Genomic DNA, 19543 nt, shown 5'->3' on the forward strand with positions numbered 1-19543 from the left:
TTTTTCAGTTTTCATTGTAAAGGTTGGTTTGACATTTAAAAGCTTGTTAATAACGATTCATTGTGGACTTGAAATCTTTAATTTATTAGTAAACAATACAAAATTCTCAGCATACGTATGTGATTTCATCATTTGCAATTTTTTAATTATTAACTTTTATGGTCTAGAAACATTGAAAATGGATTAAAATATTCTAGAGCTTAAGAGTCACATATATAAGATAAATAAGCACATGGTCACAATTATTAAGGTCGATTCCCTACCTCAGAAAATTCAAAAAAGAAAAGGAACAAGTGAATGTTCAAATCTTAGAAAAATATAAAATTTAAAATAGGCATCTCACCATGTCTTGGGATCTTCCTTTTATTTTTCTCGCATAATTTTGTTGTATCATCTTTGTATTCGTTTCTTCATTCTCATTTTGATGTTGTTTGTGTTTATTCACTTGAGTTAAGAGCTCCCTCATTAGTTGGCCTTTTAGGCTTGTTTTTATCTTATTTTCTCTGCTTAATATATTATCTATTCATCTAAAAAAATGTTGAACAAGTTCATGGTGTTGTTCCTTCTCTTTTGGAGATATGTAGCATCACAAGAAGATGATCTTGGTTTTACTTACAATGGATTTGAAGTATTTAGCATGAGCTTGGATGGGTTAGCACAGATTACAAACAATGCCCTCCTAGAGTTGGCAAACACCACCAAGTAGCAGATTGGTCGTGCCTTCTATCCTCATCCGCTTCACTTCATCAATTCCTCCACAGGTAGTGTTTTCTCCTTCTGCACTACTTTTGTATTTGCCATGTTCTCTGAGTTGAATACAGTAGGTGGTCCTGGAATGGATTTTGTAATTGCACCCTCAAGAGAATTCCCAGGTGCATAGCCAGGGGCTTATCTAGGCCTCTTCAATACCACCAACATCGGCGAATCATCCAACCATTTCATCAAGTCGACTTGGATTGCCTCAAGAATTCAGAGTTCAATGACATCGACGGAAACCATGTCGGTATTGACGTCAACGACTTGAGATCTGTTGAATCTGCTCCAGCATCTTATTTCAGTGATCAAGAGAAGAAAGAAATGAACATTGATCTCTCTTCAATCGTGGTAGATCCCTATGTTTGTGTTGAGTATTCTGGTGCACAAAGGCAGCTTAATGTGACTTTAGCTTCAATTGATGTCCCTAAACCAACGATCCCTCTCTTGTCCTTGAACATTGATCTCTCTTCAATCGTCGTAGATCCTATGTTTGTGGGCTTCTCATCTGCTACTCATGCCTTCAAGGTAACCTACTATGTGTTGGGTTGGAGTTTTAAGATGAATGGGAAAGCAAAAGAACTAACACTCTCCCAGCTTCCAAAGCTTCCTCGTTTCGGACCTCAAAAGAAATCTAAATTTCTTAATGTTGGATTACCTGTGATCGGTACTATTTTACTATTGATCTTGATATTTGTCATCCAATTTATAATGAAAAGGAAGAAGAAGTTTGCAGATGTGATTGAAGATTGGGAATTTGATTATAAACTTCACAGGTTCAAATATAAAGACCTGTACATTGCCACCAAGGGTTTTAAGGACAAGGAGCTTCTAGGAGTCGGTGGCTTTGGTAGAGTCTATAAAGGTGTCCTACCCAAATCCAAAGTAGAAGTTGCAGTGAAGAGTGTCTCCTACAATTCTAGACAAGGGGAGAAACAATTTGTTGCTGAGATTGTCAGCATTGGTAAATTGCGGAATTGAAACATAGTAACATAGTAACACTCTTGGGCTATTGTCGACATACGGGAGAGCTCTTTCTAGTCTATGATTTCATGCCCAATGGGAGTCTAGACAAATTCCTTGATCAGACATCAGCTAAGATTAAAATCAATTGGAATCAAAGATTAGAATCATCAAAAGCGTGTCAGCCGCATTATTGTATCTTCACGAAGAATGCGAAAAAATTGTGGTTCATAGAGATGTGAAGTCTAGTAATGTGTTATTAGACAAGGAGCTCAATGGAAGATCAGGAGATTTTGGGCTTGCAAGATTATATGATCATGGAACTGATCCTCAAACAACTCACATGAACCAGAACTTTGTAGAACTGGGAAAGCTAACCCTAGTGTGGATGTGTTTGCATTTGGGGCTTTTCTACTAGAAGTTGCTTGTGGTAGGAGACCTATAGAGCCACAAGCATCAGAAGAGTGTGTGGTGTTGGTGGATTGGGTGCTCTCATGTTGGAGTAAGGGCATGATTCTTCATACTGTGGATCCAAAATTGGGAATGGATTATGATGTGCAGGAAATAGAGCTAGTTTTAGAACTTGGATTGCTTTGCTCTCACTCCATTCCAACTGAAAGGCCTCACATGAGACAAGTTGTGCGGTATTTGGAGGGGGAGGTACCCATATCAGAGCTCACATTGCTTGGTCTAAGCAAAATCACCAATGACACAACTTTTGAGAGTCCAAACGATTCTGGGGATGTCTCTGTTTATCTTGTGGGCGCAATGACTCGGTCATCTTCGGTTACTGAGTCTGTACTCTCTGGAGGCCGATGACTCTATTGAATTACGGTTTTCATCAGAACCCAAGGGAGAAATCTATACTCTTTTTTTTTTTTTTTTGGTAAAATGCAGAATCTATAGTCTCTGGAGGTGATTCCACCATCATCACCTCCGCCCCTTTTTTATTTATAAGTGGGTAGGTTGTTAAAGTTGATTTGTGTATATGTTTTGGGATTAAGTTATGGTGATTATTTGAGTGTGATTGGAATCTTGGAATAATGAATGTTATCATTAGCTCCTATTGCTATTTTACAAAGTTCAAAATATATATCCTTCCACAATATCCAATCGGATGGTCCCTATTGTACAAAGTCCAATATATTTATATTAGTATAGATTTAATTTAATTAATTTGAGCTTGCTTAGGATCTTTTAGATTAAACAGGGGTTGGCACAGGCTAGCCCAAGAGAAGAATTGTTTAGAATGGACTAGGTTAATAATATCAAGGAGGCTCAATTTGAGTGGGCTTGGGTTCAATTGAGTTAATTGGTTTCAATGGGTTCAACAGAGTCATTTTGGTTGCATATGGGTTTTTTGGTATAATTTTGGTCACCTAAACACAAGGCAGTCTTAAATCCTATTGGTCAGGAGAGGTGGAATGAGTTTTTTTTTTTTTTCTCAAGAAAGGAAGAGGGTGAACGGTGGGTTCTTCTTCCCTTTCTAGGTTTTCAAAGAAAGAGAGGGTTTGAGAGAAAGAGATGAGGAAGTGAGGATTTGTGAGTTTCGTACGCTGAATTTTGGGGAGAGCAAGAAGAAGGAAGCAAGGAGCTAAAGGGCTCAAGATTAAGTGGGACTTGGTTTGTACAAGAGGTAGGGGTTTTCCCAATTTCTATTTTTTGGTTTATTTAGGAAAATCTAGAACAATGAGAGAGAGAGAGAGAGAGAGAGAGAGAGAGAGAGAGAGAGAGAGAGAGAGAGAGAGAGAGAGAGAGAGAGAGAGAGAGAGAGAGGAGAGAAGAGAGGAGAAGAGAGAGAGAAGTTTTGGAGAAAAGAAAAAAAAAAGGAGAATAAGAAGCAAAAACATCCTCTGAAGTGAGTGCAATGATACAGTGAGCATCGGATGGCCGAGAGGATCTAGGGGCACATGTCCAGATGCTCTCAGCCATCTGATGCTCATTGCACCACCGCATTCACTGTAGAAAATAATCACTAAAGAATAGTGATTAAGACAGGGGAAGAAGATGATACTTTGGGTCTATAAAACTTTGATTGAGTTTTTAATCCCATGGGATTCCCCTATTTGGGCCATAATTAAATTCATAATTTGACCTATGTGCTAGTGATTGAGCCTGTACACAAAATGTGAGTAAGGCCTGAAATTTCATGCTACTCTTTTGAGTTTTAAGCATGGGAAAACAGATTCTGTCCGGGAGTGGCACGAATTGACTGCCGCACCCCAAGGAAGAGTAGAAATGAGGCCTCTATTAATGCTTTTATGTGCATTTTTATTAGCCCTTGTGTTGGTACAGCGATTATGCTTCTAGAAAAAAAAAAAAAAATCTCCCCATTTAAATATGGAAGAAAGAGCTAGCACTACTCACTTGCGTGTGTCTATGCCTAGATACAGTAGGTGCAGAAAGACTGTGCTGCCCCTTGCACGTAATATTTCTTTATGTTCGTAATTTTTTTTTTTTTTTGCTAATTCATAGTTCAATGTTTTGATGAGGTCATGCAATGCAATTTCTTTATTTTATTCCTTTTTGATTTAATTTCAATGTATAACACACTATAATTTTTTGGGTTGCTAACTCAACGGTAGAGTACTCGGCTTTTAAATGCAACTAGATGGTCCCATTATTTAAATTAAACTTTAAACCACGTAGTAATTTGGTCCCACACATTAGATTACACCACGTAGTAAGTTGGTCCACTGTTATTTATATTACACCACATAGCGGTTGATTGTGATACAAGGAGAGAAATATATCCCACATACTGCAGGACCAGATAATCAATCCCCCTTTTTAAATGGATGTAATTTTTCTCTCTTATTGATTACATATATGTACAAGGCAAAAAATAATAAAAGTAGTAAAAAAAAATCATATCAAATTCGTATCAAACCAATATAATACCAGTATTGAAATTTGAATCTTCTTAGTATGGTATTATTTTGATATCTACTCTAAGTTTGTTGTACAATGAAAACTGTACTAGTTGACAACCTTACTTATAACTCACTGCAAGTTGGTCCCAAGTTTCTAAATAACAACTAAATTTTTCAAAAAAAAAAAAAAAAAATTAAATAAAATCCATTCATCCGACATTGTCCCAACTTTCTAACCAACCAATTAAATTCCATTCATCCAACTAGAATGTCAATATAAACAAGATTGAGTCCACCCTCACAAAATTCCAAGGAGATAGGGAAAAGTTAATCACTAAATCTTAGGAGATAAAATTAAAAAAATTAAGTTTTACATTAGCATTCAATTTTCTAGAATAGAGTGATACATCCATCATTAAAGAGACCTCAAGGACGAAAATTTTCTCCATTCCACTTAGACAAAGTGTTTAGTACCCTTCATTACTTTAAGTGAAAGTTGTAATAACTTATATATATATATATATATATATTTATTTATTTAACTTTAGATACTCTTAGTAAGAGATTTTTTTAATACATTATAAGCCATCCAAAGGTTGTTATCATCTTTTGCGTGGAAAGCTTCGACCTTCCATTATGGAAGATTCGGTCAGTCCATATGATATCCGGATAGGGAACTAATTCGTAAGTAATTTCATTTTGGTTAGCGGGTCAATCATGGTAGTTAAAATAAAATGATTTTTGTCCAGAAGGGTGTCCCCCCACATAGGATTCAATCAGAAAGAATGCAGTCATCGTTTCATAACCCCTGTATTCGGCACAGAGCATGCTCCTAGTTCGTAAGTAATTCTACCTGTCTGCGCGGCTGTGCCCCTTCTCCCAGACATAGTTGGCTGGATATTCGGAAGTAATTGAATCTTCTCACAGTTTTTGGGGCATAGAGAACGTCAAACAAACACCCATGTGCTGGCCTAGACAATATAGGACCAGAAGGTTCTTCTTCCCACACATATATATGTGTGTGAGAAAAAGAAAAACTCCTGCTAATATGGCCGTGGAAACACCTAGACTGTGCAGGGTACCAAAAGAGCGCATTGTCCCCTCTTAATATGCGTTGAATATGCTTCTGTGTATTCTCCCATTGGCTCGCTAGTTTGGTGCTTTCTACACTAGATTAGTACAGTTCTCTTGCCCTATATACATATAAAGAGAGAAAGAAAGCTACCCAATATTATTGTGTAAGCTTAGACACATGTAGAAGTGTAGCCAGGGTATGGGGTCTTTCAAAGCCTAGTCCGGCTTCCCTGTGTCTTGGTGTATGCAACACCATCGGGTAACACGGTGCAAGGAAGAGGTTTTTTGAACGATATGCATGGTGCATGAAACAAAAGCGTACAGCGCGAGGGCCAACATCACCTTTTCATGTGCCGTGCCTCTAGGCATTTCCTCTGCCAATAGGACAGTGTTCGCCGTCTATGGTGCACAATCATACATGATGCACAACTATGCACATGTACAGCCGCCGAAAGAGCCCGTGGACACTCATCCAACGGTTTGACTGTTCATGACTATTAAACTAATCAAATATTCAATTCAGCCGACGTGGTCCCAAGTTTCAACATAAAACGTGGAGTCCTCCCCCTTGATGAAGAGAAGGAGAGGGAAAAGTTAATCCTAAATCTTAGATCAATTAGGAAAAAAATGAAGAGGCAAACAATGTTCTTCTTCAAATACGTGCTATTGTTTCTTCTCCATGGCAGATATGTAGTATCACGACAGAAAGATGTTGCTTTCACTTACAATGGCTTCCAAGGAGTTGACATGAGCTTGGATGGGGTAGCGCACACTACAGACAATGGCCTCCTAATATTAGCAAACTCCACTTTGCAACAGATGGGTCATGCCTTCTACCCCCATCCGATTCACTTCAGGAATTCCTCCACCGGTACTGCTCTCTCCTTCTCCACTTGTTTTGTATTTGCCATGTTCTCTGAGTTAGCAACCACAGGTGGCCCTGGTGTTATGTTCGTGATTGCACCCTCCCGGGAGTTCCCAGGAGCTTTGCCCAGCAATTTTTTTGGCCTCTTCAACATAACCAACCTTGGCTTATCATCAAACCATTTGATTGGAGTTGAGTTGGATAGCATCCAAAACCCAGAGTTCAATGATATCAATAGTAACCACGTTGGTATTGATATCAATGGCTTGAAATCTGTTCAAGCTGCTCCGGCATCTTATATTAGAGATCAAGAGAATCAGTATGTGAACCTGAGCCTCATCAGTGGACAACCCATGCAACTCTGGGTGGAATATGATTCTACAAGGAATCAACTTAATGTGACTTTATCTCCAATTACCATCCCTAAACCAAAAATTCCACTCTTGTCCATGAACATTGATATTTCAGACACCATAGTAGATCCCATGTTCGTGGGTTTCTCATCATCTACTGTTTCCGTTACTGTATCTCATTATTTGTTGGGGTGGAGCTTTAAGATCAACGGACAAGCAAAAGAACTCTCTCTCTCCCAACTTCCTAATCTTCCTCCAATAGGTCCTAAAACAGAACCTAAAGTTTTTAAAATCGGATGTCCGGTGATCGCTGCTAGTTTGGTGTTAATGTCCATCTTCATCGTCCATTATATTGTAAAAAGGAAGAGAATGTTTGCAGAAGTTCTTGAAGATTGGGAGCTTGAATATGGACCTTACAGGTTCAAATATAAAGATCTCTATATTGCTACCCAAGGTTTTAATCATAAGGAGCTTCTTGGTAGCGGTGGCTTTGGTAAGGTCTACAAAGGTATATTACCCATCTCGAAACAAGAAGTTGCAGTGAAGAAAGTATCCAATGATTCAAGGCAAGGGATGAAAGAATTCATTGCTGAGATCATCAGCATCGGAAAACTGCAGCATCGAAACATAGTGACACTCTTGGGTTACTGCCGACGAAAGGGAGAGCTCCTTCTAGTGTATGAATTCATGCCCAACGGGAGTCTTGACAAGTTCCTCTTTCATCAATCCACATCGGAGAAAACATTGAGCTGGAATCAAAGATTTCAAATAATCAAAGGCCTGGCATCTGCGTTACTGTATCTTCATGAAAAATTTGAACAAGTTGTTGTTCACAGAGACATCAAGTCCAGTAATGTCATGTTAGACAAGGAACTAAATGGAAGATTAGGAGACTTTGGGCTTGCAAGATTGTACGATCATGGAGACAATCCTAAAGCTACCAATGTAGTGGGGACGCTTGGTTATCTTGCACCAGAAATTTTTAAGACAGGCAAATCAGATCCTAGTGTGGATGTGTTTGCATTTGGGGTTTTTTTGCTTGAAGTCGCTTGCGGTAGGAGGCCTATAGAGCCACAAGCATCAGACGAGTGTATTGTATTGGTGGAATGTGTGTTCTCAAGTTGGAATAGAGGAGAGATTCTTGAAATTGTGGATCCCAAATTGGGAATGAATTATGAAGTGGAGGAGATGGAATTGGTGTTAAAACTTGGATTGCTTTGCTCTCACTCCACTCCATCTGCAAGGCCATCCATGCGACAAGTTGTGCGATATTTGGAGCGGGAGGTTCCACTGCTAGAGATGCCGGCATCTTGTGGTCAGAGATTTTCTTTGTCTTCAGAATTTATTGGGAATACAATGAATCTGTCATCTTCAATTGCAGGTTCTCAACTCTCTGGAGGACGTTGACCTTTTCTGTCTAGGGAAATGATTGCAAGATTTCTTTATGGCATGGATTGAGCCAAGGAAGTCCAGCTCGCACGCCTTACATTTTGATGTATTTAAAGTTGGGGAAAACGTTGACCTGCTTTATTTATTATTATTTTTTAAAGAATTAATGTAAGAAACTTCTTCTCAAAAAAAAAAAAAAAAAAAAAAAAAAGGGTAAAGAAAGGGGAAAATATACAACTTGGAGTTGTTGTATTTTTGTGCCTTGTAGAATATATATATATATATATATTGTTAACGACGGTTATTCAGACCCTTGCCTGACTAATTCTATGGGTCCATACTGATCTACGACTGCATGAATCGGGTCATACTGAGGTTGAATGAGAATCATTCAACTTTCATTAAAAGCAGTGAACGATGCAACTCCGTGTTGAATATATTATTCATGTACCAAAAATAAATATTAACGGAAGTTAAGAAAGTATGAAATAAAACTAATAGAAACTAATAAAATTGGTAACTAAGAAATTCCCAAGCATACAAAGAGTCAAACAAATATAAAAAACAAAGATACACCCTGGTCCAATACTTTCATGGGACCTAGTACTTGCATGGCCATTTTCGGTTCGTGAGAATATGTGTGTTGATAATCAGGGTAGACCCAGCTTTTTGATCATCTAGTTTTCAGTTTTTGGTTTTTTAGTTTTTTAGTTTTTTGGTTTTTTATTTTTGGTTTTTTTGTTTTTTTGGTTTTTTGGTTTTTTTGTTTTTTTGTTTTTTCTCTCTATAGCTTCCTTTGATTTCTAACCACTGAGTTAAGTAGGTTGTTTACCGATTGAAAGGAGGGCGTGGTTGTTTACGATAAATAAGGAGATTAATTTGAAATAACAAAAAAAAAGATATACTTGTGCACGAGGCTTCTGCATGTGCGAGGACCAGGCGAGGCTATAAATAATATGACAAATAAGGAGATTAATTTGAAATAAAATATGACAAATAATAGACTTCAAATAAGATAACTAATTTAGAAGAAAAACTAAGAGATTGACATTGAGACAAATAAGGAGATTAAGTATTTATTTACTTGTTTTTGGTAGGAATCGATTAATTTTTTAAAAGAATAAAATAAAGAATTTTATTAAGAGGAGAATATTTCTCATATAGAGAGAGAGGAAAAGGAAAGTGGGAAAGAAAGACAGAGGAGGGCATGGGAAAAAAAATGCGAAACAAAAAACGGAAAAAACTTATTTGTATTTTTTTTAAAGGGAATTTACTATCACTCCCTACACTTGGCCTATATTTACTAAAACTCCCTTACATGTTACTTTTTTTTTGATACTCCCCTACTTTTTTATTTTTACATCTCTTTCTCCCCTTCTCTTTTTAAATACCCAGATTACCTCTCATTTTCACCTGTAACCTATTACACTTGGTTCAAAACATGGTTTGAATCAAACCACCAACAAATTTTGTCTCATCCAATCATCAAGGATATTGCAAATTCAAAAAAGAATAATTTTGTATCTGATCCATAATTATATCAGTCTCATATGTTCCAATCGGCTACCATAGTTTTTTTTTTTTTAAAATCCATGAAACCATGTGTCGCAGCCCTAACGGGGAATGTAACTTTGAGATACTAATCCAAATTAGTATCAGCTGAGACTGATACCAATCTAATACCGATAAAAAAATAGATTGCTAAATTTGTGATGATGGATGAGACCAAAAATAATAATAATAATAAATTAATAAATAATATCTTTAAGGACGTACATCAGCTATGTCAATATCCTTGATTGGATGAGACAAAACTTGTAAGTGGTTTGGTTCAAACCAGGAGTGTCAAGCGGTCGGGCCGGGCAGGTCATGGTTGGGTTTAGTCGGGCTCGGCCAATTTCTAAGGTTGTACCGTAAATGCCTGGTTAATAATCGGGTTGGTCGGTCTCGGACTTTATTCGAGCTACCATAACTAGGCTATAGACCTATTTAACTTTAAACGGACTTTAAACAGGTCCTCTTTAAAATTGGTCTCTTAAATGTGCTTGACGAGGAATACCAATTAAATGAGGCAAAGATGGACATAGCAAAGAAAAAGATCCCATAGTTAAAATGGATTAAGCTAAAGATGGGCAAAGTAACTAAGTTACTAAGGTACTCGAACTTTAACCCACGAAACTCAAATCAATTAAACTATGTCTACATAACCCAAGTTTAGTAAGTTCAAATTAATTAAACTATGCATAAAAAAGATGAATGTTCATATAACAATTACCACCATCTCAATTGTACATAACACATAGCCTTAGCACTAAATACGAAAAAAAAAAAAAAATACAAGTAATATTAAAGGGGCCGGGCTAGGTCAGGCTTAAAGGAGTTGGTTCAAATCGGGCTTGTATATGTGTTGGGTCGGTTGAGCGCCCGTCAGGCTAGGTGGCTGCATCGTGTACTATCTGTTTATAAATGTGTCGGATTCAAACCCGACACATTTATTAATCAGGCCATAAAAGTGTCGGAATTGATCGGGCCTACGGGTGAGGGATTTGAATTGACAACCCTAGTTCAAACCATGTTTTGAACTAGCCAATTTGAAGAAAAGTGTAGGTTACAGGTGAAAAGGAGGGGTAATCTTGGTATTTAAAAAGAGCAAGGGAGAAAGAGATGTAAAAATCAAAAAGCAAGGGAGTATAAAAAAAAATAAAAGATAGGGAAGTTTTACTACATATAGGTCAAGTGTAGGGGAGTGATAGTAAATTCCTCTTTTTTTAATAATTAGATTTTGTTTCTCTTTAATATCTTCTCTTTAAATACTATTTCCCTCATATTCTCTCATGCCCATTCCTTCTTTTCCATTTCCTTCTCCAACGCTTTCCCTCTTTAGATGCTTTGATAAGAAAGAGAATAACTGGAGATAATATAGGAAGATTAGTTTCTTAACATATGTCAAAATTTTTGTCACACAAATTTTTTTTTTCTATTTCATCATCTTTTGGTGATTAATTATGGAGAGAGAGAGAGAGAGAGAGAGAGAGAGAGAGAGAGAGAGAGAGAGAGAGAGAGAGAGAGAGAGAGAGAGAGAGAGAGAGAGAGAGAGAGAGAGAGAGAGGGGAGATATGTGAGAGGATGAATGAGAAAGATATTATGGAGAGTGGGGAGGGAGAAACTTGAGAAGGATGAGTGATATTTTTCTTTCTCTCTTTTTGGTGGATAATTATGGAGAGATTTACAAAGGTAAATATATAAATATATATATATATATATATATAGAGAGAGAGAGAGAGAGAGAGAGAGAGAGAGAGAGAGAGAGAGAGAGAGAGAGAGAGAGAGACGTAGCAACAAAAGGAAGACATAAAAATTGAAGATAAAAAATAAAATTTGAAAAATCTAAATGAAAATAGAAAGGGTACCAACAATTTTTGAGAAATAAAAAAGAATGAAAAAATGATGAAAAAAGAAATAGAGAATTTAAATAAGAATGAAGGGTAAAATAATCAAGCAAAAGATTAGCCACAAAACATGAGTACATGCTTTTATAATAGTATGATATGATATATGATATATAGGGTTAAAGAATGCTATCTCCTAGTGTATCCTATACCCACACATAAAGGGAAGTGTAGCCAAGTAATGGGCGTCTTTTCATAGCTTGGTTCCACTTCCTATGTGTGTGGGCATAGGTACATCCTTGTCTAGCTGGTGTAGGAAACACCTGAAAACAAAGTGCATATACGGACCACATTGCTCTCTTTACCAAGATGCTAAAGATGCTGACGTATACTATCCTATTCGTAAGTGTATCATGTGTGAACAAAATTTGAGTTATTCTTATAATTATATTTAAGAAAAATCTTATTGTAACCAAATCTTGATGGAAGGAGTCGTTTCCCCACACTAACAAGTAGCAGATGTGAAACGCCCATGTTCACCAAAGAAAAGAATAAAATTTCTCAAAAGGGTGGTAGGGACAAAGAGAACAAGTTGCCTTATCAATGAATAGTTTGAGTTTTAGTTCTTTAAAAAATTGTCTTTTATTTATTAATGGTCATCTACTACTTCTAATTTTTGATTAATTGTTTACGCCCCCACTCACCCCCCACCCCAAACCCCGGCCACCCCCTCAAAAAAAAAAGAGGAAATTACAGTCCCCTCCCTGAACTATGGCTTAATATCAAGTTCCCCTCACGTACTTTCATATGTATCAGCACCCTCCTCTCTAGTTTGAAAATTCTATCAAATGTCTCATAAGTGACTGATGGTGTTAAACTGGTCTGTAAAAAGACCAGTTTACCTTTCTAGCAATATACCTATATTCTCTTCCTTCTTTCTCTTTTCTTCATCAGAATCCACATTTCTCTCAAACAACACATGTTTGGAAGAAAGCTCGCACTTTGTGCTCAAGCAGGCTTCCTCTACTTCGCATTCTTGCCGGAGAAATCACGCTTGCGCCTGAATCATTTGGTATAGCTTCACTCTTCGATGCAGCCCTAACCGCACGAACTTGTTGTTCTCTGCATAGCTTTTGTCGAGGTGCAGCTTTAGTCTGGCACCTGCAGCCATCAAAACTTTCAAAGTGTTGACTCCTAAGTATAGGAAGAAGAAGATGGAGGAGAGTGGCCTCACATAAGATGAGTACGTGACAACAAAAAGAAATTACAGTGAAATCAATGATCTGGGCTAATCTCAAAAACAATCAAAATCCATCTATTTCTACATAATCTAATCGAACTATCAGAGGTTAACATGTTGAAAATCAAATTCAACCATTAGAGATTTATATTAGTTAAAGGCAATGCCCAAAACATAGAAAGAGTTGATTGGTTTTGGAAGCCCATTCATCTATCCATATGGGAGTTGCGGAGAGAGAGAGAGAGAGAGAGAGAGAGAGAGGTTGCAAGGAACAGCTTTTGACCATCACCATTAACTATTTCTCTAATACTAACATCAATGATACTTCCTTTCCTTCACTAGTAACTATTTCTCTAATCTTATTAGAAAAAAAAAACTATTTATTTGTTGTAATCATTTTCCTTCCCTGGTATCATCACTGGTAGTACTCTTAGTGGCTCTGTAATTCGAACCATTAAAGCTCCAGACATGTTCGTCTGATCACTTCCATTAGTAGCTTCCTAAAATTTTTTATTGCTGCCACTTTCTATTATGATTTTGGAATTTTCTGACATCGTGTTGGTTTGTTTGCTTCCATCAGCCGTCTGAAACGAAATTGACGGACAAGTCATTGAGGGCACAACGACGAAAGCTATGCAGAGATCAATGCGGTTAGGGCTGTGGATCAGAGCATTCAAGATGGGGCACCGACGATTGGAGGAGCACAATGGGATCAGATCCAGATCGCGATGAAGACAGGCAACAACGATGGAGCAAATTGCCTCAGGATTCAGTCAAAATACTATCGATGGCGGAGAGCGACAGAAGGCGATGAAGAAGTGACTGTGGAGAGGAGCAACGATAACAGAGAGGGTTAGTCTATTTGGTCTTTTTAGGGATTAAGGGTTCATTCATATGAAAGGGTAATTTTGGAAGAAAATTACCTACTTAAGTGATGATGTCATCACTTAACAGGGATATTTAACAGAAAGAGTACATTTGATAGAATCTTCAAACTAGAGGGGAGGGTGCTGATATATTTGAAAGTATGTGGGTAACTTGAAATTAAGCCATAGTTCAGGGGAAGGAAGTGTGGAGGGATGTGTAATTTCTTAAAAAAAAGAAAAAGAAAAAAAAAAGTGTTTTGATCAGTTAAGTTTATTTTTATACGCTTGGTACGTCGTTGACTTGAGGGTCATTTTCTAGTTTTATTGTCAAAGTAGGTTTGCAGCCATATGATAGCCTATTTATTATATTCCACTAAAAAAAAGTATTATATTTTATTGTATTGTATCTTATACATATAACCGTCCCATACATAAAGAATTTTAAATGATAAAAGGTGGGATGGAGGGAAGATGAGTAGGAGGGACTTTATTGTATTGTATCTCATACATATAACCGTCCCATATATAAAGAATTTTAAATGATAAAAGCGAGGATGGAGGGGAGTTGCGCACAAGGGATGGGGCAGGGGCTGCGGCGAGAGGGGTGTGAGGTGGGAGTCGCATTGGTGGGGCAGAGAGTGGGGACATTACCAAAGAGAGACTGAGCGAATGGTGGTGCCATTGGATGGGATTGTGAGAGGGAAGTAAACGGAAGGAAAAGAAAGGGAACAAGAGTAATTTAGGGATTTAGCATTAGTATTAGTAGGAAAGAAAGTAAGGTTGGTGGAATTTCTCCAATGTTCACTATGAAATGATGAAGCATACCTATGAGAGGCTGAATGGATTGTACACCGTCTCATGATAATTTTCATGACATTTAGGTATGGTCTATCCCAATCGGATTGTTTTTCTACCAACTCAGCTTGGGATGGGTTAAGTAGTTTCATGGTACTAAATGATATGGTGTAAAATAGTACTTATAGATGGAGAATAATTACCAGTTGCCTTCTATAGGATGAAAAAAATATTAAGAAGAAAGTTCCTTTGGCTTCAAGATGTGGTTTTAGTTTGAAAGAAGTGAAAATTGTATCACAATTATTTTTAGATTGCAATTTCTTCAGAGTCTGTGATTCTTCATTACAAATCTATGATTTGAAGTGGATCAACTTTCAAATTATTCTTTCACCGTATTTATATGTGAATGAAATCATTGACTTAACCACTGAAATTTTCGAGTCCTTCAGTAAATATACGGGAGAGAGGAAGTTTCCCTTCAAATTCCAGCTTGAATGGTTGATTCTATCATCTGCTGTTGTTTAATTATCTATTTGGATGGTCAAGAAATTACAATATAAATCCATATATTTGAGAAGTAAGAGTTAGATAAGATCCTTAAAAATTCATATAAGGTTGAAGTGGTCCTAGTTTCTTCTTTCACAAAAATATAACGAGGACAATGAATTTATTATTATTATTATTATTTTAATATTTTAATATTTTAATATTTTAATATTATTTATTTATTTACTTATTTTTTTGGAAATAGGTAGAAATTATTTATTCAGAGAAAGGAAAAAGAAGAAACAAGATGGGATACAACCTCAACAAGCAACCTGATTTTCAAGAACAAACTCAATCAGGGCCTCAACAATAAAGAGAGGACAGCAGGCCAAGGGACAGAAGTTGACAATGTTCCTCCAGTTCGTGGTTTGGTTTCTTCTTCTTTGGAAATCTGTAGCTTCACAACAAGATTTTGGTTTCACATACAATGGATTTCGAGGAGTTGACATGAGCTTGGACGGGTTGGCACATATTACAGATAATGGCCTCCTTATGTTGGTAAACAACACCAATCAACAGGTGAGTCATGCTTTGTACCCACATCCAATTCACTTGAAGAATTCATCCACCGGCAAAGCTTTATCCTTCTCTACTACTTTTGTTTTTGCTGTTGGGGAAACCAAGTTTGGTGGCCCAGGAATGGCTTTCGTGATTGCACCCTCAAGAGAATTCCCAGGTGCTTTGCCTAGCAATTATTTTGGGCTTTTCAACTTGACCAGCATTGGCAAACCATCCGATCATGTCATCGCAATCGAGCTTGATTGCCTCCAAAACAAGGAGTTCGACGATATCGATGGAAACCATGTTGGTATTGATATCAATGACTTGAAATCTGTTCAATCTGCAACTGCTTCTTACTTTAGTGATAAAGAGAACCAGTTTGTGAACCTAAACCTCACCAGTGGACAACTCTTGCAACTCTGGGTGGAATATTATGGGGCAGAGAATCAACTTAATGTCACTTTAGCTCCTATTAACATCCCTAAACCAACCATCCCACTCTTGTCCTTGAAAATTGATCTTTCTGAGTTCATTGTGGATCCCATGTTTGTGGGATTCTCCTCAGCTACATACGTCTTGCCAGTATCCTATTATGTTTTGGGATGGAGTTTTGAAACAAATGGGGAAGCAAGAGATCTCACTCTCTCTCACCTTCCAAAGCTTCCTCAAACAGGACATAAAATGAGACCTAGTCTTTTTATTGTTGTATTTTCCGTAATAGGTGCTACTTCAGTTTTAATCTCAATCTTCATCCTCCAATTTATTGTGAGAAGGAAGAAAAAGTTTGCCGAAGTTCTTGAAGATTGGGAGCTTGATTATAGACCTCACAGGTTCAAATATAAAGATCTGTACATCGCCACCAAGGGATTCAAGGATAAGGAGCTTCTTGGAACTGGGGGCTTTGGTAGGGTCTATAGAGGTGTATTACCCATATCCAAAACAGAGGTTGCAGTTAAGCGAATCTCCCACAATTCTAGACAAGGGGAGAGAGAATTCATTACTGAGATCATCAGTATAGGTAAATTGAGGCATCGAAGTATAGTCCCACTCTTGGGCTATTGCCGATGTAAGGAAGAACTCCTTCTGGTCTATGATTTCATGCCCAATGGGAGTCTAGACAAACTCCTTTTTGATCAAACAACAACAAAGATGATTCTGAGTTGGTGTCAAAGATTTCGAATCATCAAAAGCGTGGTGGATGCCTTATCATATTTGCACCAAGAATGGGAACAAGTTGTGGTTCATAGAGACTTCAAGTCCAGTAATATCTTATTAGACAAGGAGCTAAATGGAAGATTGGGAGATTTTGGTCTTGCAAGATTATATGACCATGGAGCTGACCCTCAAACCACCCATGTGGTAGGAACACTTGGTTATCTTGCACCAGAACTTGGTAGGACTGGCAAGGCAAACCCTAGTGTGGATGTGTTTGCATTTGGGGTTTTTCTGCTCGAAATTGCTTGTGGTAGGAGGCCTATAGAGCCAGAAGCATCTGAAGAGCGTGTTGCACTGGTCGACTGGGTGATTTCATGTTGGCGTAAGGGCAGGATTCTTGATACTGTGGATCCAAAATTGGGATTGAATTATGATGTGGATGAAATGGAGCTGGTGTTGAAACTTGGATTGCTTTGTTCTCACTCTATTCCAACTAAAAGGCCTCATATGGTTGTAGTTATGGGATATTTGAAGGGAGAAGTTCCTCTACCGAAGCTGCGATTGCTTGGTCTACAAACAGGCATCGATGACAGAGATTTTGTGCCTTCAACAGGTTTTGGTAATGTCTCTATTGGCAGTCCTTATCCTAGAAGCCCAATGACTCGGTCATTATCAATTTCAGAATCTTTACTCTCTCAAGGTCGATGAGTATAATCAATTCTGTTAAGTTTTTTGCAGTCATGTTTATGTATCTGTATTCAGTAATAGGTTTTGAGTTATGGGTTAGATTATTAAATCAAAATTGTTTGCCTGATATTCTCAGTTCTACTAAGGATGTTGCAATACAATAAGAGAACCTGGTAGCTCTGTTCTAGAGTTAAAAGGGTCTCCCAAGAGGGCCACTCTACCAGGGCTACAGGGGAATCAGATCATCTGATCTGGAATATAAAAAAAAAAATATGTCCTAAACTTGCTCCGTTTCTTTTTCAGAACTGGAGTATTCTGAATCCAGCCATTAGATCTGTTCCATATCTTAGGAATTGATTGAGCATATCTAGATAAGATTCGATCCAAGTTTTAATCTATTCTAATTCTTAGATTTGATTTAATTTTATAATTCCTATTTGCTGGATTAGATTCAAGTTTAGGTTTAGGTTTAGTTGACTATTGTAGACTTGGTCAAGGAGTTCATCAAGTAGGCAGGCCGTTGGAAAGTTTGAAGTCTTGACCGTGTTTCTTCTCCCAAGTCTCCCATCCAACTCTATGGATATTCAACTGCTTGTGGCCCCCACTCCCATGGCTCACATTTCTCCCAACGTCTCTATTATTCAAATTGAGAATTATATTACTATAGTCTATTGTATTCCAGTAGCTGTTGTACACCTTATAAATTTCTTGTATTGACCTATATTTAAAATAGTTTGGTTTTAAAATATGGTATAATATTGTATTTATGATATAATTCATGTCTAACAAGGCTTGAGGTGACTATTTAAAGAGTTTCAAGTTCCCAATAGAGTGTCATGTGGTGCATGTCTAGGGTTTGAACCTTGGGATTGTAAATTATTATAGAAATTTAATAGTCATTAATAATTTGTTGCACGTAGCTTAAATGAATAGGTATCTTAAAAAAATAAAAATTATATATATATATATATATACAAAACAATTTAATAAAAAAATAGTTACATTTAGCGATGGTTTTAAATAACCACAGTAGTTATCAAGCATATAAACAATTTCATAATAATAATAAACAATTACATTTAGCGGTGCTTAACCATGATTGAGATACAAATAAAAGAAAACTACACAAAGAGTGTTTTTTACTAGAGAGGCTAATGAGAAAAAAAAAAAAAAAAATCGATTTATGTAAAATGGGATCTTGTGCAAGGTGTTGAATGCACTTCAAAGAGAGTACATGGTGGTAATGCATACGGTATGACATTCTATGTTTTCAAAAACATCATTTATGCTTAAAAGAGTTTTGGTGATTGAGATAACTTGATTGATGTTTGTCGGGATTACATAGGATGAGGTAATTTGCATCGTAAGTTCCAATTTTTATTGTTCTAGGTTGTGTTTATTGTTGAAAGAACTAGATCATGAATGTGACTGGGGAGATTTGAAAGATGTTGACCATGAATATAAGTGGGAGATTTTATTTTATGTTCTTACATTGTAAACTTAGCAAGTTGGGGCTTAATTAGTCTAATGTTTGGATTGTAGCATTGCCTTTGTGTCAACAAAGGTTGAAACAGGAGAGAGTGCTCCTAAGTCATTATTTGAGATTGTAACACTTACACTTGTGTAGGCTAGTGTCAACACAGGATAGGGTGTTCCTGTGTAATTGTAGTGGCTAAAACTCCCTAGTGATTAAGTAGACGTTGAGCTCTATTTGGGTGTCAGTTCCATGCCCATGTAAATCCCACTCCTACATTCAAGCTACTTTCCTTTTTCTTCCATTAATATTAAAACAATTACACTACTTTGAATTTGCACAAGCATGTACATCACGGTTATATGTTCAAGCCTTGGGAGAGATAAAACTAAGGAAAATAAAAAAAGAAGCTAAACCAGATTTTGAATCTGTACTAATATAAGGTAGAGGACTAGGACCATTGACAAAGTTGAGCATGAATGGACGATCCCATCTTAAGCACGTTTTTAATTATCCTTTTTTTTTTTTGGTAAAGATTCTGAATTTATTAAAAAGATTGAAAAAAAAAAAAAAACCCCCTCAAAATATAGAGAATAAGAGTCCTACCTTCCGCATTGCCA

The 19543-nt window shown here is 37.0% G+C and overlaps 3 protein-coding genes across 3 annotated transcripts; all 3 read left to right on the plus strand.

The window, feature by feature from the left end:
- The first annotated feature begins 535 nt into the window (after positions 1-535).
- On the plus strand, positions 536-2535 carry LOC122066964 (L-type lectin-domain containing receptor kinase IV.1-like). The gene is made up of 3 exons (XM_042630808.1): positions 536-651; positions 873-1717; positions 2069-2535. Exons 1-3 carry the CDS (start codon positions 536-538, stop codon positions 2533-2535), a joined length of 1428 nt encoding a protein of 475 aa, XP_042486742.1.
- A 3755-nt stretch (positions 2536-6290) lies between these two features.
- LOC122066965 (L-type lectin-domain containing receptor kinase IV.1-like) lies at positions 6291-8288 on the plus strand. Its single transcript, XM_042630809.1, has one exon. It carries the CDS (start codon positions 6291-6293, stop codon positions 8286-8288), a length of 1998 nt encoding a protein of 665 aa, XP_042486743.1.
- A 5339-nt stretch (positions 8289-13627) lies between these two features.
- LOC122066966 (L-type lectin-domain containing receptor kinase SIT2-like) lies at positions 13628-17470 on the plus strand. The gene is made up of 2 exons (XM_042630810.1): positions 13628-13751; positions 15504-17470. The coding sequence occupies exons 1-2, from the start codon at positions 13628-13630 to the stop codon at positions 17468-17470; spliced, it is 2091 nt and encodes a 696-aa protein (XP_042486744.1).
- Positions 17471-19543: the final 2073 nt, after the last annotated feature.

This window comes from Macadamia integrifolia, unplaced genomic scaffold (genome assembly GCF_013358625.1).
Source record: "Macadamia integrifolia cultivar HAES 741 unplaced genomic scaffold, SCU_Mint_v3 scaffold2642, whole genome shotgun sequence".
Classification (NCBI taxonomy): domain Eukaryota; kingdom Viridiplantae; phylum Streptophyta; class Magnoliopsida; order Proteales; family Proteaceae; genus Macadamia; species Macadamia integrifolia.

Coding starts and splice junctions, on each gene's coding strand:
- LOC122066966 (XM_042630810.1), top strand. CDS start 13,628: ATGAAGACAGGCAACAACGATGGAGCAAATTGCCTCAGGATTCAGTCA. Junction 13,752..15,503: donor GAGCAACGATAACAGAGAGG/GTTAGTCTATTT, acceptor GGAAATCTGTAG/CTTCACAACAAGATTTTGGT.
- LOC122066965 (XM_042630809.1), top strand. CDS start 6,291: ATGAAGAGGCAAACAATGTTCTTCTTCAAATACGTGCTATTGTTTCTT.
- LOC122066964 (XM_042630808.1), top strand. CDS start 536: ATGTTGAACAAGTTCATGGTGTTGTTCCTTCTCTTTTGGAGATATGTA. Junction 652..872: donor TTTAGCATGAGCTTGGATGG/GTTAGCACAGAT, acceptor GAGAATTCCCAG/GTGCATAGCCAGGGGCTTAT. Junction 1,718..2,068: donor TGCTGAGATTGTCAGCATTG/GTAAATTGCGGA, acceptor CACATGAACCAG/AACTTTGTAGAACTGGGAAA.